At 38.8% G+C, this 20158-nt stretch overlaps 1 protein-coding gene across 1 annotated transcript; it reads left to right on the top strand.

Moving 5' to 3' along the window:
- The first annotated feature begins 8730 nt into the window (after nucleotides 1–8730).
- Nucleotides 8731–10935, top strand: six6a (SIX homeobox 6a). The gene is made up of 2 exons (XM_079843143.1): nucleotides 8731–9577; nucleotides 10286–10935. Exons 1-2 carry the CDS (start codon nucleotides 9006–9008, stop codon nucleotides 10449–10451), a joined length of 738 nt encoding a protein of 245 aa, XP_079699269.1. The 5' UTR covers nucleotides 8731–9005; the 3' UTR covers nucleotides 10452–10935.
- Nucleotides 10936–20158: the final 9223 nt, after the last annotated feature.

The following is a 20158-nucleotide window of genomic DNA, read 5'->3' as shown; positions in this document are numbered from 1 at the left end:
CCAGAATCGATTTGTTTACAAGCAGAGGAAGACGCGCGTATCTAAGCTGTTGAATTCTACATTGATCGTGCTTTAGGTCTTGGCGTAGTTCTCAAAATGGGGCTTAAGTGTGCATTTCATGGATTCCCGAACCCCGGCGCTACGTCATTTCTCGCGCATGCGTCGTGGAGGCACACACGGAAGACAAGAACAAGTTGGATAAAGGTGTTATTTTGAATTTTTTTTGCGCACAAAAACTATTGTCGTCGCATCGTAAAATTATTGTAGAGCCACTGTGGTGAGATGGACTTTGTAACGACGTTTTAAGTGCCTTTTATGGATCTTGGAAGTGTGAATGTACTGAATGCCAATGGAGGCCTATCTGAAGCCTTTCTCAGCCATCAGCTTTCAACAAAAATATCTTCATTTGCGTTCCGAATATGAACAGAGGTCTTACAGGGTGTCAAACGACATGAGGGTGAGTAATTAATGACAGAATTTTCATTTTTGGGTGAACTAGCCCTTTAAAGTGCCCCTATAATGGTTTTTCAAATATTCCCTTTCATGCTGTGTGTAATATAGCTGTTTGTGAATGTAAACGTTCTGCAAAGCTGTGAAGTCGAGAGTGCACGATAATGTCTCCCAAAAGAAAGAATCGTCTCTGAACCGCCTATACAAGTTGTTTGTAATTCGAATCTCACTGCGTGACATAGCCTACATCACTAGAAAAGGCATTTGCATAATGCCCGCCTATGTTGTACATTGTCCGCCTGCGAACAACTTGACCCGCCCTTCAACGCGGGATTTTACTGACGACTGCTTCTCAAATCTCGGAGTTCAACGTGGGACAAAACACTTGCTTTTCGGTCAGATGCGTCAGTACTCAGTTTATTTGGGCCAGCTTGCTCCTCAGAATCACAACCTGTAAGTATGAATAATTATTGATGTATATATTTTCTACCGGGTGTTCAAAATACATCGTTTTGTGTTTTATAATGTGTACGTTTCCAGCTAACTGGCTAACTCACGTTATTACTGTCTTACTGGAATACTATTAAAAACGACTAAATTTACCACTACTAAAACTGTCTATTATTGCATTGTCTGTTATTCTTACTATTTTGAGGAAGAATAAAGAATGGAGCAAGGTTTGCTTTTACAAACATTTGTTACATCAGTCATTTAGGTTAGTACTCGGCTAACGTATGCTCTGTTATATGCACAGTTCCCGCATGTGCACCGCAATGAATTAGAAATATACGCATTGGTTTGTTGATGGACACACTTGAGAAATTACAGTTGCAACACCTCATAATGTACCTCAGAATGAGGTACAGAGTTTCACTGAGAAATGTCCTACTCAAGTCGTGATTGCAATGGAGGTTCGGGTTGAATTACTAGTTCTTCCAATGTTTCATCATCGGACTAGCGCTCGGATTGATATGGTAAAATCAACATCATCGTTACTGTCTTTAGGAAACCTCAGGAGCTGAAGTGCAGTTATGGTAATGGTAAAGCTTCCAAAAAACGCACTGTATGCGCTGGACCAATCACAATAGGCTATCTGGCCAATCAGAGCAGAGCGAGATCCGTCAAGTCGTTTGAGAATCATCGATGAGGTGCAATGTATATTATGAGAAAATGACCTTTGATGCAGGAGACCTGTTGTAGGAGACCTCCAAAACAAAATTAGGAACCTTTAAAATAGCATAATAGGAGCACTTTAAAATGGCATCTTCTGTAATCTCAGACAGCTGTTTCTTTCTCTTTTTTCAGATTTTATGGCAATTTGTGGTGTGTTTGTAAGCAATTTCTTCATATATGTATTGTTGGGAGATTGTTCACTTGTCTAAAATCATTAACTTCATCAAACCATTACCTTTAGTCCATTAAAGAAAAAGAAAAAGATATGTGGACCATACAAGTCACCATAAGTCGTATAAGCGTTGTGACTGAGTGGTGGTTTTCAGATCAGGGGTAAGTGGTGTATCTGGTTGCTAGGTAACAGTTAATGTAGACCAAAAATGGCTGTCTCATTTGTGTCTGTGATGGACTAGATATTGAATGGCAGGGTTTAAAAGCCAAGGGTTGCTGTTTAGTTGGTGTTTAATTTATGTTATGCAAATCAAAATGCTAATAGGGAGATTCCAGTATTAGTTAGTAACATTAGCAATTGCTGTGTGCTGTTTGTGACACTTTGTTTGCACTCGGACTGAATACATTTGTACACATGAAGGTGTATATTTCATGTCTTCATTTTGGGTGTGCATGTGTTTAAGAAAAAGAAAATTGCAGTTGTGTAGACGCTATGTATTTTAGCATAACTGTAAAAAAAAAAAGTGATATGACAAACTGAATGATAAAAAATAAACCAAATGTCTGATGGATCCTGTTGTGTTGGGAAATGGATGTCGCTTATCCCTGTCCTGCTGCTGGATAATAACAGAGAGAGAGAGGGAGCAGGATAAGCCAGAAGGGTCATAGGATAAGAGGTCTTCTCTGTTACCACAAATCCCAGATTACATCCAAACGGGACAATGCCATGGCTGGACACCGATCTGTCATAAAGACACGCCCACACACTCACAGAGGTCTGTAACTCATCTGGTTTGTCTATGTACTAAAGCAAGCAAAGACTTTATTTAATTGAATTCCTCATTCGTTTGCTATTATCTGGGCCAGTGGAGTATTAGCAATCCACTTCAGCGCTGCCAGACATGATATCTTAATTAGAACGTAAATCCCTGGTATATAGGAGTCATCCAGCGTTCGGCCTCAACCAGCTGAGAGGACAACAAAGCGGATGGCATTTTTCAAATGTGTGTGCGTTCGCTCTGTCTAAAGCAAAGCGCTGTGTTGACAGAAAGAACATGGTTTCAAAAGTCCTCTGGTATGCAGAATAACGTGTGCCTACCGTTCAAAAATTTGGGGTTGGAAAGATTTTTTTTGTTTATGAAAGAAGTCGCTTATGCTCACTAAAGGTTGCATTTATGTTATCAAAATACAGTACAAACAGTAATGTTGTGAAATATTACAACTTGAAAAAAATGTCTTTATTTTAAAATGTAATTTCTTCCTGTGATGGCAAAACAGCATCATTACTCCAGTCTTCAGTGTCACATGATCCTTCAGAAATCATTCTAATATGATGATTTGGTGCTCAAGAAATATTTTTTATTATGATTCAATGTTGAAAAAGGTTATGCAGCTTTACTAGTCAATGTAATGCATTCCTGCTGAATATAAGCAATAATTTCTCTAAAAAAAGAAAGAAAGTAAATTCTTACTAACCCCAAACATTTGAACAGTAGTGTCTAGGTTTGAATCCAATAGTTATTCCCCTCCAGCTGACGCTTCTTGAATGAGGAACATGGTTCCAATGGGCTTAAACGGCCTTTCCATGTTTCAGGTACAGTTATAAAATTCAATATATTTTGCCATTGGTTCAATTTATAAATGAAAATCCGTGGCACAGACAATGATGCACGTTGTGTAATGGCTTAACATATAATGGTTGCACCTATTAATTAAGCCACTGTGTATGAAAAGGTACTAAAGGCAACATTTGGGGTTTCCCGGTCTGCTGCACTAGCCTGTTGCATATTCAGGTAACTCCATTATATATCATTTGAAAGTCTTTCTCTTGGAACCGTTCTTTAGAGCTCTTGCAGGAACGTTCCTCTAAGAACTGCACTAAAGGATACCTAGAGGTTCTCCAGAAGGTTAAATGGCAAGTGCCTCATGTTTTTCTTACATTTTCACAGTGAACTACATGTATGCACACCTAATATTGTGTTGGTCCTCCTTGTGCTGCTAAAACAGCCCTGACCCATCGAGGCATGTACTCCACTAGACCCCTGAAGGTGTGCTGTGGTATCTGGCACCAAGATGTTAGCAACAGATCCTTTAAGTCCTGTAAATTGCGAGGTAAGGTCTCCATGGATCGGACTTGTTTGTTCAGCACATCCCAAAGATGCTCGATTGGATTGAGATCTGGGGAATTTGGAGGCCAAGTCAACACCTCAAACCATTCCTGAACCATTTTTGCTCTGTGGCAGGGAGCATTATCTGCTGAAAGAGGCCACAGCCAACAGAGAATGCCGTTTCCATGAAAGGGTGTACATGGTCTGTAACAATGCTTAGGTAGGTGGTACTTGTCAAAGTAACATCCACATGGATGGCAGGACCCAAGGTTTCCCAGCAGAACATTGCCCAAAGCATCACACTGCCTCCGCCAGCTTGCCTTCTTCCCATAGTGCATCCTGGAGCCATGTGTTCCCCAGGTAAGCGACGAAAGAAAACGTGATTCATCAGACTAGGCCACCTTCTTCCATTGTTTCGTAGTCCAGTTCTGATGCTCACTTGCCCACTGTTGGCGCTTTCGGCGGTGGACAGGGGTCAGCATGGGCACACTGACTGGTCTGCGGCTATGCAGTCCCATACGCAACAAACTGCGATGCACTGTGTATTCTGACACCTTTCAATCAGAACCAGCATTAACTTCTTGAGCAATTTGAGCTACAGTAGCTCGTCTGTTTGATCGAGCCTTGTCCGCCCATGACCCTGTCACCGGTTCACCACAGTTCCTTCCTTGGACCACTTTTGATAGATACTGACCACTGCAGACTGGGAACATCCCACAAGAGCTGCAGTTTTGGAGATGCTTGTCAAATGCCCTTGTCAAACTCGCTCAAATCCTTACACTTGCCCATTTTTCCTAACACATCAACTTCAAGGACAAAATGTTCACTTGCTGCCTAATATATCCCACCCACTAACAGGTGCCGTGATGAAGAGATAATCAGTGTTATTCACTTCACCGGTCATAATGTTATGCCTGATTGGTGTATACTTGCTGTAAGCCTCTTCGCTTAGAACTAATGCACTGGCATTCCATCACAACTTTGCTTTTGGATTGTGCAAATGTTTATGTATATTTTGTTTGTTAGGGTGAATTAAGGTTGATTTGGGCACTTTTTGCCAATTCAACCTTATGTTGTAGCCTATAATCCTGTTTATAAATATCCCTGTATTCCTAAACAGAACATGGTAGCAACAACAAGTTCATGGGTTCAAGTTCTTGATCATCAGGGAATACACATATAGGTTAATGGTACAAATACAGTGCTGTATCTTAAATGCAATGTACCTTGAAAGTCGCATTGGATAAAGGCATCTGCTAAATGCAGAAATGTCACTTTTCTAACACGCTTTATATATGTGGAGGTTAAGAATTTAAATAATGTATGGGTTATGAAGCCGGATTTGTTTGTGTCTATATGTTTTGTAACAGAGGACAAGCAGATAACAGAACTCATTGTATGAGTGTCACTCCTTATCTTTACTCTCTCTCTTTCTCTCTCAGTCGTTCAGAGATAGCGGTGTCAGGCATTATATGTGTGCAATCCTTATTATTCAGCTCGTGCGCGCGCTCCATCCCGGGCTCGCGCTTTGGCATGATGCAGAGTGTCATTTCGCCACTGAAGTTTTACGGAGCACAAGCGAAGATTTTAGAGCGATTCTCCTGGCTCATTTCATTTGCGCGATAACTATTTGTTTTCTAAGTAGGGATATTTGTTTAATATTTATTTTAAGAGTAATGGATTATTTGACAACAAACCCCACCGCACCCTCCCTCACAAAGTCCATGCTTTTGAGTCGTCCAATGATATCAAAAGCCATTTATTATTTACTGTGTGGGTTAGTAGAAAAAAATATTCCTTATGTTGAGGTTACAGTATGTCTTTACAGTAGGGGGAGACCGGGATGGTTGTAACATTTTTTACCTTTCTGTCTATATCTTAGAGTACTTTTAAGCCAGTGTGTTCAAAATGTGATTTAAACTAGTTACAAGTGTCTGCTATTAAATTACATAGCTATTATTTTCTCAACACAAACAGAAAATGCATGGTTTAGTTTTAAACACGAGGAGTGAAATGTTACAATTCACCCCATAGCCTGGGTTAGTTGTAACATACCCTGGGGTGAGATGTAACATTATGATATCCACCGGGGTGATATGTAACACAATGAAATAAGGATTATGACAAAAAAAATATTTTGAAAGCTTTTTATTCAACACTGACTGACAATATAACTGTCAGTCATCTCAGTCATAGTAATTGACCATAATAAATTGAACTTGAACACAAACATTGTGTGTAAGCACGTTTGTTACTGTAAGTCATAGTATTGGCCATAGAAAAATATTGAAATTGACCACTTGAACGTGTGTGTGTGTGTGTGTGTGTGTGTGTGTGTGTGTGTGTGTGTGTGTGTGTGTGTGTGTGTGTGTGTGTGTGTGTGTGTGTGTGTGTGTGTGTGTAAGGTGTTAGTCCCCATCTTTGTGTTAGACCCTCTTTCCACTGTGGTAGCCTACTCTTGGAAGTTCAGCTGAACCCTTCTCTTCTGACATCCTCCTCTTTCTACAGAATCTGTACAAGGTTACATGGCAAATGCCATACAACTTTGCCACAGATCTTATAGACTTTCCCATTTCTTTTACACCATCTGATGCTCTCTTCAAAATCATGAGAGACACCCCTCTGTCTGTCCTTCTCTTCCAAGACCTAGGCATACTGAAATTCGAATAAAAAATAAATAGATTCAACAAAATTTTCTTGGGGTAGGTTGTAACATTTCATTATTGTTACAACTAACCCCGAGTCTTGTTGTTACAACTAACCCAGAGTCATGTAGCCATGAACTAGCTCACCTTACAGCTAACAGCTAAAACATTAGCACTAACAATTTGCATGAAAAATATCTACACAGACACACAATAAACATAATTTACATTTGATGAGTTTAACTACAAAGCAGAAATTCCCATAACAAAAATAAAAAAAGTAACTTTCTTAGCTCAATTTTTTTTTTTCTCACTAGCATCTGCTATGTCTGCCACAGAGCACTACTTTTTCACATGTGGAATAAGGACTAAATTGAGCATGTGCGAAGTGAATCAGGTGATTTGTAACTAGTTCCTGATTGGACAGATTGGAGTTGTTACAACTGACCCGTGTTACAACCATCCCCGGTCTCCCTAATGTACAGAACACTGAATATTTCAGCACTGCTTCTGGCCCATTGGTATTGTTTCTTTCCCCCAAAGCCTGTCTCCATGGCTCATATTGGTAGGCATATGGGACTCGCAAATCCTTTGTTTTTGGTTATTTTACCGGTCGGCGTTAAAACGTCTACCTATCATTCTGTCACGTCATTATTGTTTGTTTTTAACCTGCTCTGGCCTATGGATAATTGATTTATTGTGTTGCCAAACACAAGACGATACGCCTCTAAGTAGGCTGGACATCTTTGTGTGGGCTATTTTTGACAATCTATCATCCTTATGTGACATGCGGTAGGTTTACTGTGAGAAAAAAAAAGTCTTCCAACTAAAATTGAAATTGTCGTTGGACCTTTTCGACCACTATACAGAAAATCGAGTTTAAAGTAATAAAATCGTTTCTATATACATACTCTCTCTCTCTCTCTCTCTCTCTCTCTCTCTCTCTCTCTCTCTCTCTCTCTCTCTCTCTCTCTCTCTCTCTCTCTCTCTCTCTCTCTCTCTCTCTCTCTCTCTCTCTCTCTCTCTCTCTCTCCACACACACACACACACACACACACACACACACACACACACACACACATTCCGGCCTATTCTGATTATCCTGCGCGAGACGAATCATGACAACAGCTCCCTATAGAGCTGATGGCAAAAGAAGAACAATTTCATGTCTAACACCTGGTTATAAAACATGCAAAAAGCTCTCTCGGTTGAAGTTATGTAGGCTATCTGTGAAATAATATCAGGCCCTTCCGACAGACTGACCTCTGAAACGAGGCGTGCCTTAATGAGACCGGACACTTCCAACCATCTACCATCTTAAGCGAGCACAAAACGAAGTGCGTGATATTAAATCAGAGGGTAGGTGTCCTAAAAACTGAATGTATAGCCTTCGGTTGTAGGCTAATGTTACGGGTGGGGGTTGTGAATTAGTCCTGCCACACTAGATAGGTTGGTGCCAGTTCATAATGGTATTTCATGAATGACATGAATGATGAGCCACATTTCTTTCTAAATCCTGACAGTTTTTTTTTTCTGTTGTAATTTTAGAGATGACCGCTATACTGGTCGCGCAACTAATTTTTTTCTTCTGTGCATTTTTAAATTGAGATTTCTGGATTTGGGATAGACTAGCCTATATTTCGTGCCTCGTGTCATTTTATTTTATTGAGAAATTATTTTCTGTATTAATAAGTCTATAGTGACCATTTTATTTAAGTTCTAAGTCCTGGAAACAGAAATATTATGCGTTTAGTTTTAAGCTATTCGTTTACATGCAGGCACAAAAAATCACACAAATATTTTGTAAAAAAAAAAGAAGTGTTACTTTGAATAAGCAATCATTTTTATTGTTTATACTGCATATGCTTTTCATAGAAAGTCTTTCTAATGTCTTTCAACCCGTAGTGTGTGCTGACAGTTTGTTTTAACAGTCACTCCTTCCCATCGTTTTATCGACGGCTCAGAGGGGGTTGCTTCCAGATTTCCACCAAATGACAACATTACATTCGCCGACTCTGAGCACAAACGCAAAGGTCAAAAAGACGCTTTGACGTTTGCACTGAAAGGCGCTGTTGCGCGCTGGGTGGTGCTGAAATCTAGTGCAGCTTCACGCGTGATTGGCAAACCTGACAGTGATTGACGTGTGTCCATGGCAACCAGGCAGCCAATCTGACAACTCCGATAGAATAGCGGCAGCAGGGGCTAAATGTTCTTTTATTTTGCTCCTCAGAAAACACCTTGCTTCCAGTTTTTTATGCTCACACTCAATCAAAGAAGAGATTTTGCCGCCCAGGCTGCTTGAGCCTGCCGCACGGCATCGCTCCTCAGCTCGTTTTGTGACACGGCTGTTAACTTTTGCCGTTTTCTGACAGACAGGCTGAACAAAAAGACGGGCGAGACAGACGAGGGGCAGCAACACCAGAAAGGAGGGCCAAAGAGGAGAGAGATTACAGTCTCCATGTTCCAGCTGCCCATCTTGAATTTCAGCCCCCAGCAGGTCGCGGGGGTCTGCGAGACGCTTGAGGAGAGCGGCGACGTGGAGAGGCTCGGCCGCTTCCTCTGGTCACTCCCGGTGGCGCCGTCCGCCTGCGAAGTGCTCGGGAAGAACGAGTCTGTCCTGCGCGCGCGCGCGGTCGTGGCCTTTCACGCGGGCAACTTCCGCGAGCTCTACCACTTACTGGAGAATCACAAATTCACCAAGGACTCACACGCGAAGCTGCAGGCGCTCTGGCTCGAGGCGCATTACCAGGAGGCTGAGAAACTCCGTGGACGTCCGTTAGGACCCGTGGACAAGTATCGCGTCCGAAAGAAGTTTCCACTGCCTCGGACGATATGGGACGGTGAACAAAAAACGCACTGCTTTAAAGAGAGGACGCGGCATCTGTTGAGAGAGTGGTATCTGCAGGACCCTTACCCGAACCCGAGCAAAAAAAGAGAGCTGGCGCAGGCGACTGGACTCACACCCACACAAGTGGGCAACTGGTTTAAAAACCGGAGGCAGAGAGACCGGGCGGCAGCGGCCAAGAACAGGTACTATAGAGATCTCCACGCGAATTAATTGCTAATCTTCGCTTTTATTATTACTTTACTATCATTATTTTTATTCCCAAGAAATAAACATTAGATTTTGATTTTTTGATTTAACTTAAAATCAATGCCCAAATCGACTAGTTGTTGACAAATCTGATTTTGTTTACGTTACCAAAATGTGCTAATTATTTACATTTAATCTATATTGCATGCCGGAATGGTTTATGACAATAAAAAATATATATTTTCTCAGGGTTAGGAAGCTTAAAAACAAAACAGATGCTAATGTGTCAGATCTGCTCTGACTGCCACTTTCTCGCCTTATCAAAACGTTAAACAGTATGTTTTCAATTCTGTAATTCAAGGTTTGTTTTTATGTGTTTTTATATGTTTTGCTCTATAAGAAAATGTGTTGTATATGTATCTTTGTTTATAATTAACATGCTATTGAAGCTGTATTGATGCTATAAGAAAAGTTTACTTTAAATCTCGGCAGTCAATATTTTATATCAGTTCAGGCAAATGCACTTAAAACCTCTATTTTCGATTGCAAATGATCTTTGTGGTTTCCCCACACTCTGATAATTCAATCTTAGTCCAAGACTGGTTAACCTTATGCATCAGAGATCTGGAGATATTTTCACTCCACTGTAAGCTATGAATGTCCACGTATCTTCATTGACATTTTGTATGGTTTCACCCCTGTAGGCTACAGCAGCAGGTTCTGTCCGGTGGCTCGGTCCGATCGCTGGGGGACGATGACACCACAGTAGACCGCCTGGGTCCCGCCTCGAGCCCAGAAGTTAGTCTCTCGAGCAAGGCCGCCACCTCCGCCATCTCCATCACCTCCAGCGACAGTGAATGTGACATCTAACGTGACAGGCTTCAAAAGAGCAAACAGAAGAACTGTAAGAGACAATCTAACAACTACACAAATCGAGTGCCTGCAACCGGCCCAAAGAGAGGCTAAAATGAAGGATGGAAAAATAGCGTCACACAATTTCATTTTCCATTCGTTGATGTGATCAACAAAATGCGCATGGCTTCTCAAGAAGACAGGTAAAGGGTTTTTTTGAAAGAAAAAACCTTCAATATCTGAGGGCCAAACCTATTATTGTATGTGTGCGTACTTTATCATGAAAAGACTGAATAATATTTTAATGTTCACTTGTTTTTTTAATATATAAACGATGTTTATTTGCTTATTTAAAATATCATCGGCCCCTGTGGCCTTTTATTTGTGTACCTTTTTTATCATTTTTGTTGTGCGTAATGCTGAGCGTCGTGAATTTGAAAAGAGAAAAAAAAGATAACCATGATTACAAAAAATAAACTCACTGTTGAACTAAATAACGACCGCACATCCACAACTGTATTTTCTTTACCACAGTGTGTCCAGTGACAAAATTAGTTATGATTAATATGTGTTATTTCGTGTTTATTTTTAATGTGCCCCATGTGTCAACCCGAGAGTAAACATATGCAGTTCAAAATGTGAATGTCACATGCGCAAGAACAGATTTAGAACAGACGGGGATCAAATATGTTGCATGTTTTAATGCCTCTCTGCGAGCTCAATCTCTCTCACACTCGAGCAGTAATTGGCTAAAACGCTTCGCGTGGTGTAATGCGCTCTGACAGCACAGGGTCAGCGAAAGGCCGAGACGCTCTCCCGGATGTCAACACAACCCAAGCTGTGATCTGACGTTTAAAACAACCTATACTAATGGCCCAAGATTCATATACAAATCATTTATCAGATGACTATGGAACTGCTGCGAATTGCTGACAATATACACTTTGTTTATTTTTAATTTTATTGTGAATGTTCTCTCTATTCGCTACATAGTTTCTATTTAATTAGTAATTTACAATATTGTTATATTCACGTGGCTATAGCTTACTATTTGTCTTTAAATCTACATGTTTATTCGCCTTGTGGCATTCATCAGCTATAATCACAACAAAACACTTAATTTAATTCTTTACTTAATACTTAATTCACTTGTTGTTTTTTTTCCTAAACCCATCGTTTTCGTAATTACTTATTGGTTTATCTTTGTCAAGTGCCAGAAGCTAGAGACAAAAAAAGAAAAGGAGGAAGCGTATTTTTTATATCATCCTCCTTTTCATATTTAGGCTGGATGAAAAATAAATGTTTATAAATATTTGATGGTATTTTAAGAGCACGGCCACGCCGTTCTCATTGCTCGAATCTGCTGAAGGTGTTTATGTCGTAAATGAGTGAAGGAGCAGGCGCAAAAACACAGCGCCACTGTTTCCCAACTGCATGAAGGGTTCACGGCGCGCACCTGGGTTTAACCCGCGCCATTCATTAACGCGCCCAATAAAAAGCACAAGCTGTATTTTTCAATCTTCTTTCAGTCGGAACAACGGCGGGGCCAAACCAAGTGTTCCTTCCGAGAAAAAGGAGAAAATAGGAGCCAAAGCAAGGGAGGGGAAAGGAGCACGGCTTTATTTAAACACTGGATGTAGAATGGTGGAAAATTTCCGTTTCTTTTGAGCTCTGGGGAGTGCAGGGTGGGACGATGAAAAAGTCTTTTTAGCAGTCAATAAGGTTGTCAAATTGGTCAACGGTAATCAGCACTAATGACGAGTTGGAGAGGGCCGAGCTAACAAAGAACCACCCCGCCTTCCCCTCCCCAAAGCCTCAGCATGATGAAGGCTCTCCGCCGGGGTTGCCAGAGGTACAGAAATCCAAACTTTTTTCATTTGTGTGAACGAGTGTGTGACGTTCTGGGATGTTTAATTGAGGAGTTCACTGTCTAGAAGTCTATGTAGATATCTAATAATAAGAAGAAGAATATAGTACCAAATAAACCTATTTTTTATCACTTTCGCTTGAACATTGAAAAAAAAAATACAGAAATGTCAGTTATTTGCGCTTCTATAGCGTAACTTAGTTGTCATTTCGCAAGTGAAAAGAAAATGGTCAAATAAACCACACAATAGCTTTTATGTAGTATACAAACCAGACACGTGCAGGGGGGGGGGCTGCCCTTTTTCAAAATGAATCAAAAGTGCCCCTCTCAGACAAATATCAATGATAATATCGTGGTCAATAAAACTAAATAAATGTGATTATTATAACATGACAATGTATACAATAGTAATGGACGGCTCAAAAGTCGGACAATTTCTGTTGAGGCGTTGCTATAACGCGTTGCTATGGGTTGCGTGCGTTTTGATTGACAGCTGATTTTCCACTGTTCGGAAACGGCTCTCGAGCCAAATATGGTCCTTTCAGAGAGTGTGTGGCCTTACGGGGAAAAAGTAAACCAATATTTTTTTTTTTCATCCATAATCAGAGCTAATGTGTTGATTTAATTACACATCTATATATTATATATTTTAAAGTATTACACAATCACCAATGCCCGTTTGTTAGTGTATAATACACCAACCAATCGTGATCTGGCAAAGCAAGTTCAAATTCCATTGGGCGATGTGAAGTGGAGCGGTAATTTTCTGTTCTTATTGATAAATCGGTTAAAAATGACATGGACAGACGAACTAACGTTTGTGGAACGATTTCCTGCGGTTTGTCTCATTTTATTAATTGCATCACTGACAAAATGGATTTTAACTGACAACAAACAAATCCCTGCACAAAACCATGCAGCAGCAAAAGTCGCATTAATGGTAAGTAGTGTTAAATTCACTTGTATTTATGTAGCCAATATTGATACACCGTTTACTATTTCATGAAACTATCAAAGTTAACAAAACCCAAGTGCCACCGGCACCTACAGGCCTTTATGTGAAGTGTAGGCTGGCGAAATGGTTACGTGAAAGGACTTTATTATATTAACGTTAACATTTTTGAATATTATGCTGCATTATGAAGTCTCTTATGTTCTTCAAGCCTGCATTTATTTGATAAAAAAACAGCAATATTGTGAAATATATTAAAATAATGGTTTTCTATTTTTAAATAATTTAAAATATAATTTATTTTTGTGATCACAGCTGGATTTTCAGCATAGTGTCACATGATCATTCAGAAATCATTCTAATATGAGGATTTAATGTCAATGATGGAAACTGTGATACTTTTTTCAAGATTGTTGGATAAATAAAAAGTTAAAAAGAGCATAATGTAATAATATTTCACAATAATAGGCTACTGTTTTTTCTGTATTTTTGATTAAATAAATTTAGGCTTGATGAGCATAAGGATATATATACATATATATATATATATATATATATATATATATATATATATATATATATATATATATATATATATATATATATATATATATATATATATATATATATATATATATATATTGCCCCTTTTTTACATTTGAGCCCCTGCCCCTGAAGAACTCTCTGCACGGCCCTGATACAAACCAAGGTCCAATCTGAAAAGGACGTGTACACATTCATATATTAAGTGTGGGGAAGTCTTGTAAATTCCTCTTAGTGAACGACAATTTTTCTATAATTGGCAATTGTTTGTGAACTACACTTTTATGTTTCTGTAGTCACTGCAAAATTATACAACTTGAACGTTGCCTTTTGTGCTTCAATCAAACAGCTATCCAATTATTTTACCACAAAACGACTGCAAACAAGACTCTTCTTGGAGCACTTAACTGGATAGGTATCATATTTGCTTTTTTAAAAATGTGCTATGAACTATAGAGAGTGCTATACACTCTCTCTCTCTCTCAAAAAAAAGAGTACAACATTTTTACCATTTACCTTTTAATTCTACCTGGGGTGGTACCCTTAAGAGTATTTTTGTACCTCTAAGTAGAGGAAAACAATGGTATACTTGTACCTCAATTGTGTACCTTTAAAGGTACAGTTATGCATTTTGTTCCCAAGGAATAAAATTGTACCTCCACTGTAGCTTTTTTTCTGAGAGTGCATACTTGCATTGGATTAATTGTTTCTCATTCGTAAAAAAACATTGGATAAAAGCGTCTGCTAAATGAATACATAGAAACAAACACAATCTGTAAACGTTAGCATTAGGAATGTATAGGTTTCATATTTGTGCATTCATCTTTAATCATAAATACATGCTTAATTTGTAGAATTTGTTTTGGACTGCGACCTCTGGTGGTCAAATGTGGCGTGGCATGACTCCCAGCTCGGTGCCCTTTTTAGCCGGCCGGATCCACATAACGCTGAAACAAAGGTCACACAACAACCAGAAACGGCACTGTATAACTGGATAATAGCCTATATGGGTTATAAATATGTATTTATTTAGCAGTCGCTTTCATCCAAAGCGACTTACAAAGGAGTTCATTATAGTTCACGAGAAGTGCCTCCATACATTTCCACATTTTTAACGAAAGTATAGGCCTTGGTTTCGTGAGCAAGTGTGTTAGTTGTGGGTGAAGTGTTCACCGACGAGATAGTAAATTACGCTGCTCTAGTTAATTTAAAAGATTATTGACCCATTTGAGGTACTACACAGACATAGGCCTACCACACACTGCTGGCTACATACAATGCATGGTCCAAACGTGCAAAACGTCACTGAAATCCTCACAAACACACACCTTTTTGTTTTGTTTTTGTCAATAACACGAATCGCACGCAGTAGACGCAGTGAAATAGACGCAGTTCAGCACCATGGACAGCGACACGACAGGAACCCACAATTTTCTATAGCCTTGCGTTGTATAGGGCATATCTTTTATTTATATTACTTTAAATCGCATTAAAACAGATTGTTTTGTCATATTTTAAATCTACACTAACATAAGCAAACATTAAAAAAAATTATGACATTATTCAGTGTCGTTACAAACATGTAGGCTATGTTACGAAACACAAAATATATATTTTTGTCCATTTAATGAAAGTCAGTGGGGTCTAAAACAACAATTGACTCATGAACTGTCCCTTTAAGGTTATGATAAACCTCCATCAACATGCACTGTTACAAATATTCAATCCACTTCAGGTTTTTTGAGTATTTTTCGGCCATTTTAAATCGAATTATTGAAACTCTGAATATAATAGAAATTACGAAATTATAATTTTTTAAGTAAGCTAGATGGGTCTAAACACATATGTTGTCTTAAAATAATGCGAATGACATTGATGAACAAAACGTATGGATTAGCTAAAAATCCATAAAGCACAAAAAAAGTTTTATAAATATAGAAATATATTCATTTGAGGTTCTTAACGGCTGTGCAGCATATGTGTTGTGATGTCTGATGCGATTATGTCTATATCTAGTCTGATCTTTACAGACACATCAATAAATGAGTGCGTGGTCGTCTATCTTGGCAAGATACAAAACAGCTTTTCGACCGCGGCCTCGTAACAACTTCAAACAAGAAGCGGAAACTTTGCGTCTCCTTAAAGAAAGCGAATGTGAATTGAAGTCCACGGGCAATGGTGAAGAAATCAATTATTAGAGATAAGTAGCTTTGTTTTGACAGGAGGTTGTCGTGTCTTCCAGTCAGAAAAATGAAGCCGACAATTCATGTCAAATAAAAGCTGTCAGAAGAGAACTAGCATGAGGGTTGTTGAAAAGCGATAGTCAGCCAGTAATTGTGCTCGATCTCAAGCTTTAGTCTCGGATCTTGACAGCTCCTCAATACACTAGAGCTGGGTTATTTGACTGTGAGCGTTTTACGACCCACGTGACCGCGGCCTCTCATTGGTTTTTACTCAAATAAAAAAAAATTAAGAGTAACAAAATAGTCCTGGCAACTCAAAAGCTTCGTAATTTACCTGAAAACCGTCGTAGCCTACATTCAGTGCTTGGGAATAACCACGAGGAGACAGACTCCTGCCGGACAACCACAAAATTACAACTGAACTTTACACAAGTAGGCTACGATACTTACACTTTCTACTGTTTAATAATGCAATACCTCCTATCAGTCGCTAGGGGGAGACAAATGCCAAATACGTTTTTTTATTGAACAATATCAATTTACAAACTCAAATAGGGAACAATAATATACATATGAAAATATACACAAATAACATGTTTTTAAATCAAGCATATAAGCCTATGCTTAAATAGGTGCATGTGTATAAAATAAACAACAGCATATTTAGTGCAATACACAAAAGCATTATCTTCAAATACTTAAGGGGATTGCAAGGAGGAAACAAATAAAAAGTATGTACAAAATCTTAGAAGGAAAGAGACTCATGACTTCATACAATTCACCAAGGGATTCAAATACTAAACACACAGAGAAAAAAGGTGTCAAAATTGTACCTTTAGGGGTACAACAGCTTGTCACTATGGCAGTGCCCTTAAAAGGACATCTTTGTACCTTTTTACTCATAAAATGTACAAATACGTACCTAAGGTACTACCGTCAACCTTTTTGCGGTGTAAAAAAAGGTCCAAAGATGTCCTTTTAAAGGGATAGTTCACCCAAAAATGAAAATTCTGTCATCATTTACTCACCCTCAATTTGTTCCAAACATGTATGAGTTTCTTTGTTCTGCTGAACACAAAAGATGATATCTAGAAGAATGTTTTGTAACAAAGCAGATAGAGCAACCATTGATACCATTGTAGGGGAAAAAATACTATGGTAGGCTAGTCAATGGTTGCTCTATCGGCTTGGTTACAAACATTCAAAACACAACAAGCTCATACATGTTTGGAACAAATTGAGGGTGAGTAAATGATAACAGAATTTTCCTTTTTGGGTGAACTGTCCCTTTAAGGGCACTGCCTCGTTGACAAGCTGTTGTACCCCTAAAGGTACAAGTTTGACACCTTTTTGTCTCTGTGCGTAGGCTACCTGCTCTTCTCGACATAAAATAATTTAGGTTCATATTTATTCTCCAAAATCTCTAAGCTTCTCTAAGATAATGTGTGTACAACCTCTTATAATAGTTTGTATGTCTAAGACTGTTTTTCTTTGCTGCTCTTATTTCTTTGTCTTGTTTTACTGTTATTGTAGCGACGCATGAATAGCCATTTCTCCTGTAATCTCTCTTAATTTTAGGATTTTAAAGCTACAGATCAATTTATGTTAATCTTTTAACATATAATTCGACGTTTTCACCCATTTGTGTGATTTAGAATAACAGAAGTCCAAACTCCCGCCTTCCCGATCCAAACTTTAAGTGATGCTTAACATTACCACCAGAGGGCAGAAGAGGCATTGTGGTAAATAACCCTGAAGCCACAGTCATTATGGTTCTTACCAGCTCCTGCTAAGACTAATGAGATAATGAGTCAAGTCAACAGAGTCAGTGTGTTAGCAAAACAAATTGCGCAGACAATTAAAATGTGTGCTGCAGAGAATTAAGTGAAATGTGTGTTTTCGGATGCTCATGCATTCCCTGCTGTTTTATCAGGAAAATAGATGTGTCTATTCTGGAAGCCTCTTCATTGAAATATTGTATGTAAAGCTGATGATGCTTAATTTAATGCACTATTAGACAATGAATATGTGAGTTACATAACTAGCTAAATAATTAATCACAGAAGTGTTGGCATAGCAAAGTAAAAAAAGAAAGAAAGAAAAAAGAAACACAGAGAGAAGTAAAACATGAGAAGAGAGAGAAGCCCTTTTGTAATGCCTGCTGGGAAACTGTTTTGTGTAGTCCGTCCAGTTCTCCCACTGATATCCGAACTTTACCGGAATTCCATAATCAATGTGGATCAAGATCACTGTGATCCAGAGAGACAAAATTGCCACTGGAATGTCAGCCAGCAGAAGCACGCCAGAGAAACCTGGATTAGACTACAAAATGAGGGTGTGTATGTGTGCGCCTGTGTGTGTGTCTAAGGTTTTTGGACTATATCACACTGATCTCATTGTAATAATTACATCCCAAAAGGAGAATGCTCCAAGTCCCAATGAAAAACAGGAAGCTATCACATTTCTGTTTTCATTTCCTGAGTTTTTTTCTTTAATGGAGCCATCTCGAATTTTATTCTCTCTCTCTCTCTCTCTCTCTCTCTTTCTCTCTCTCTCTCTCTCTCTCTCTCTCCCTCTCTCTTTCCCTGGAGTGAAACTCTGCTTCCAAGCCTGAAAAAGATGCCAAGATTAATTATATTTTTTTCTTCCGACAGACATTGTTTTTAAAGATTCACCTTTTAAAGATCTATCTATCTATCTATCTATCTATCTATCTATCTATCTATCTATCTATCTATCTATCTATCTATCTATCTATCTATCTATCTATCTATCTATCTATCTATCTATCTATCTATCTATCTATCTATCTATCTATCTATCTATCTATCTATCTATCTATCTATCTCTATCTATCTGTCTGTCTGTCTGTCTGTCTGTCTGTCTGTCTGTCTGTCTGTCTGTCTGTCTGTCTATCTATCTATCTATCTATCTATCTATCATTCTACCGTTCTATCTATTTATCATTCTATCTATCTATCGTTCTATTGTTCCATCTATCTATCTATCTATCTATCTATCTATCTATCTATCTATCTATCTATCTATCTATCTATCTATCTATCTATCTATCTATCTATCTATCTATCTATCTATCTATCTATCTATCTATCTATCTATCTATCTATCTATCTATCTATCTATCTATCTATCTATCTATCTATCTATCTATCTATCTATCTATCTATCTATCTATCTATCTATCTATCTATCTATCTCATCCATCCATCCATCCATCCATCCATTTTTTATTTATTGTTTCAAACCTAAAACAGCCAAAGTACTATTTCCTGTGCAAATGTAAGTGTCTACGCATACAGCCCCTCTTGCTTGATATATAAGCATTATCTTATCTCTGAGATGTGTGTGTGTGTGTGTGTGTGTGTGTGTGTGTGTGTGTGTGTGTGTGTGTGTGTGTGTGTGTGTGTGTGTGTCCTGATAAAGGACTGCAAGTGAGAAATGGCTGCTTCAGTTTCAGTGACCTTCAGAAAAGTGGATTTCAGAACTGATGTATCACCCATATCCCTTTCCCACAAACACATGTTAGTCTTTGTCGGGGGTCTGGCTGGTTGAAGTGTTGTCAGGTCAATGCATCAATGGTAACAGAATCCCCCTCTTCTGGCTCTCTTGAGACTCACTTTAAAAGCTCCTTCAGTGCCGCCCCCTCCCCCCAAAACCCATTTGCGGGTCAGTTTCTTTGAGAGTTCTGGATGAGTGGCTACCTGTGCAGGTGAAGCCACCTGACAAACAGATAGTGTGTGAGTGTGAGATTGACTGTCACATACAGGTTTGCCACCAGACGTATTTCACGGCATTTTGTCAGTGCCAGAGAATACAACACTATTGACATCATGATCTGATCAATACCCAATCTAGTCCAATACTAATATATTTGCTTCATGGTTTGCAGTTGGAGAGTTTATTTAAACATATCATCAGTGGACAGAAAATCATTAGTTATATCCAGAGGAGAGAATAGTTAAATACTTTGAATTATTTCAAGGTGTCATTATTACAGTGTAATTATATATTTAAGGACTGAGTAATATTAAGTAACTACATGTACTTACTATAGGGTGAGGGTAGGATTAGGGTTTGGTTGAGGGTTTGTTGCATATAATTATGCATAATTCACTGCTTTTACTGTGGTAAGTACATGTAACATATGTAACAAGGACAC

Source organism: Gobio gobio (assembly GCF_949357685.1).
Source record: "Gobio gobio genome assembly, chromosome: 18".
Taxonomy (NCBI): domain Eukaryota; kingdom Metazoa; phylum Chordata; class Actinopteri; order Cypriniformes; family Gobionidae; genus Gobio; species Gobio gobio.
This window is presented reverse-complemented; position numbering and strand designations above follow the sequence as displayed.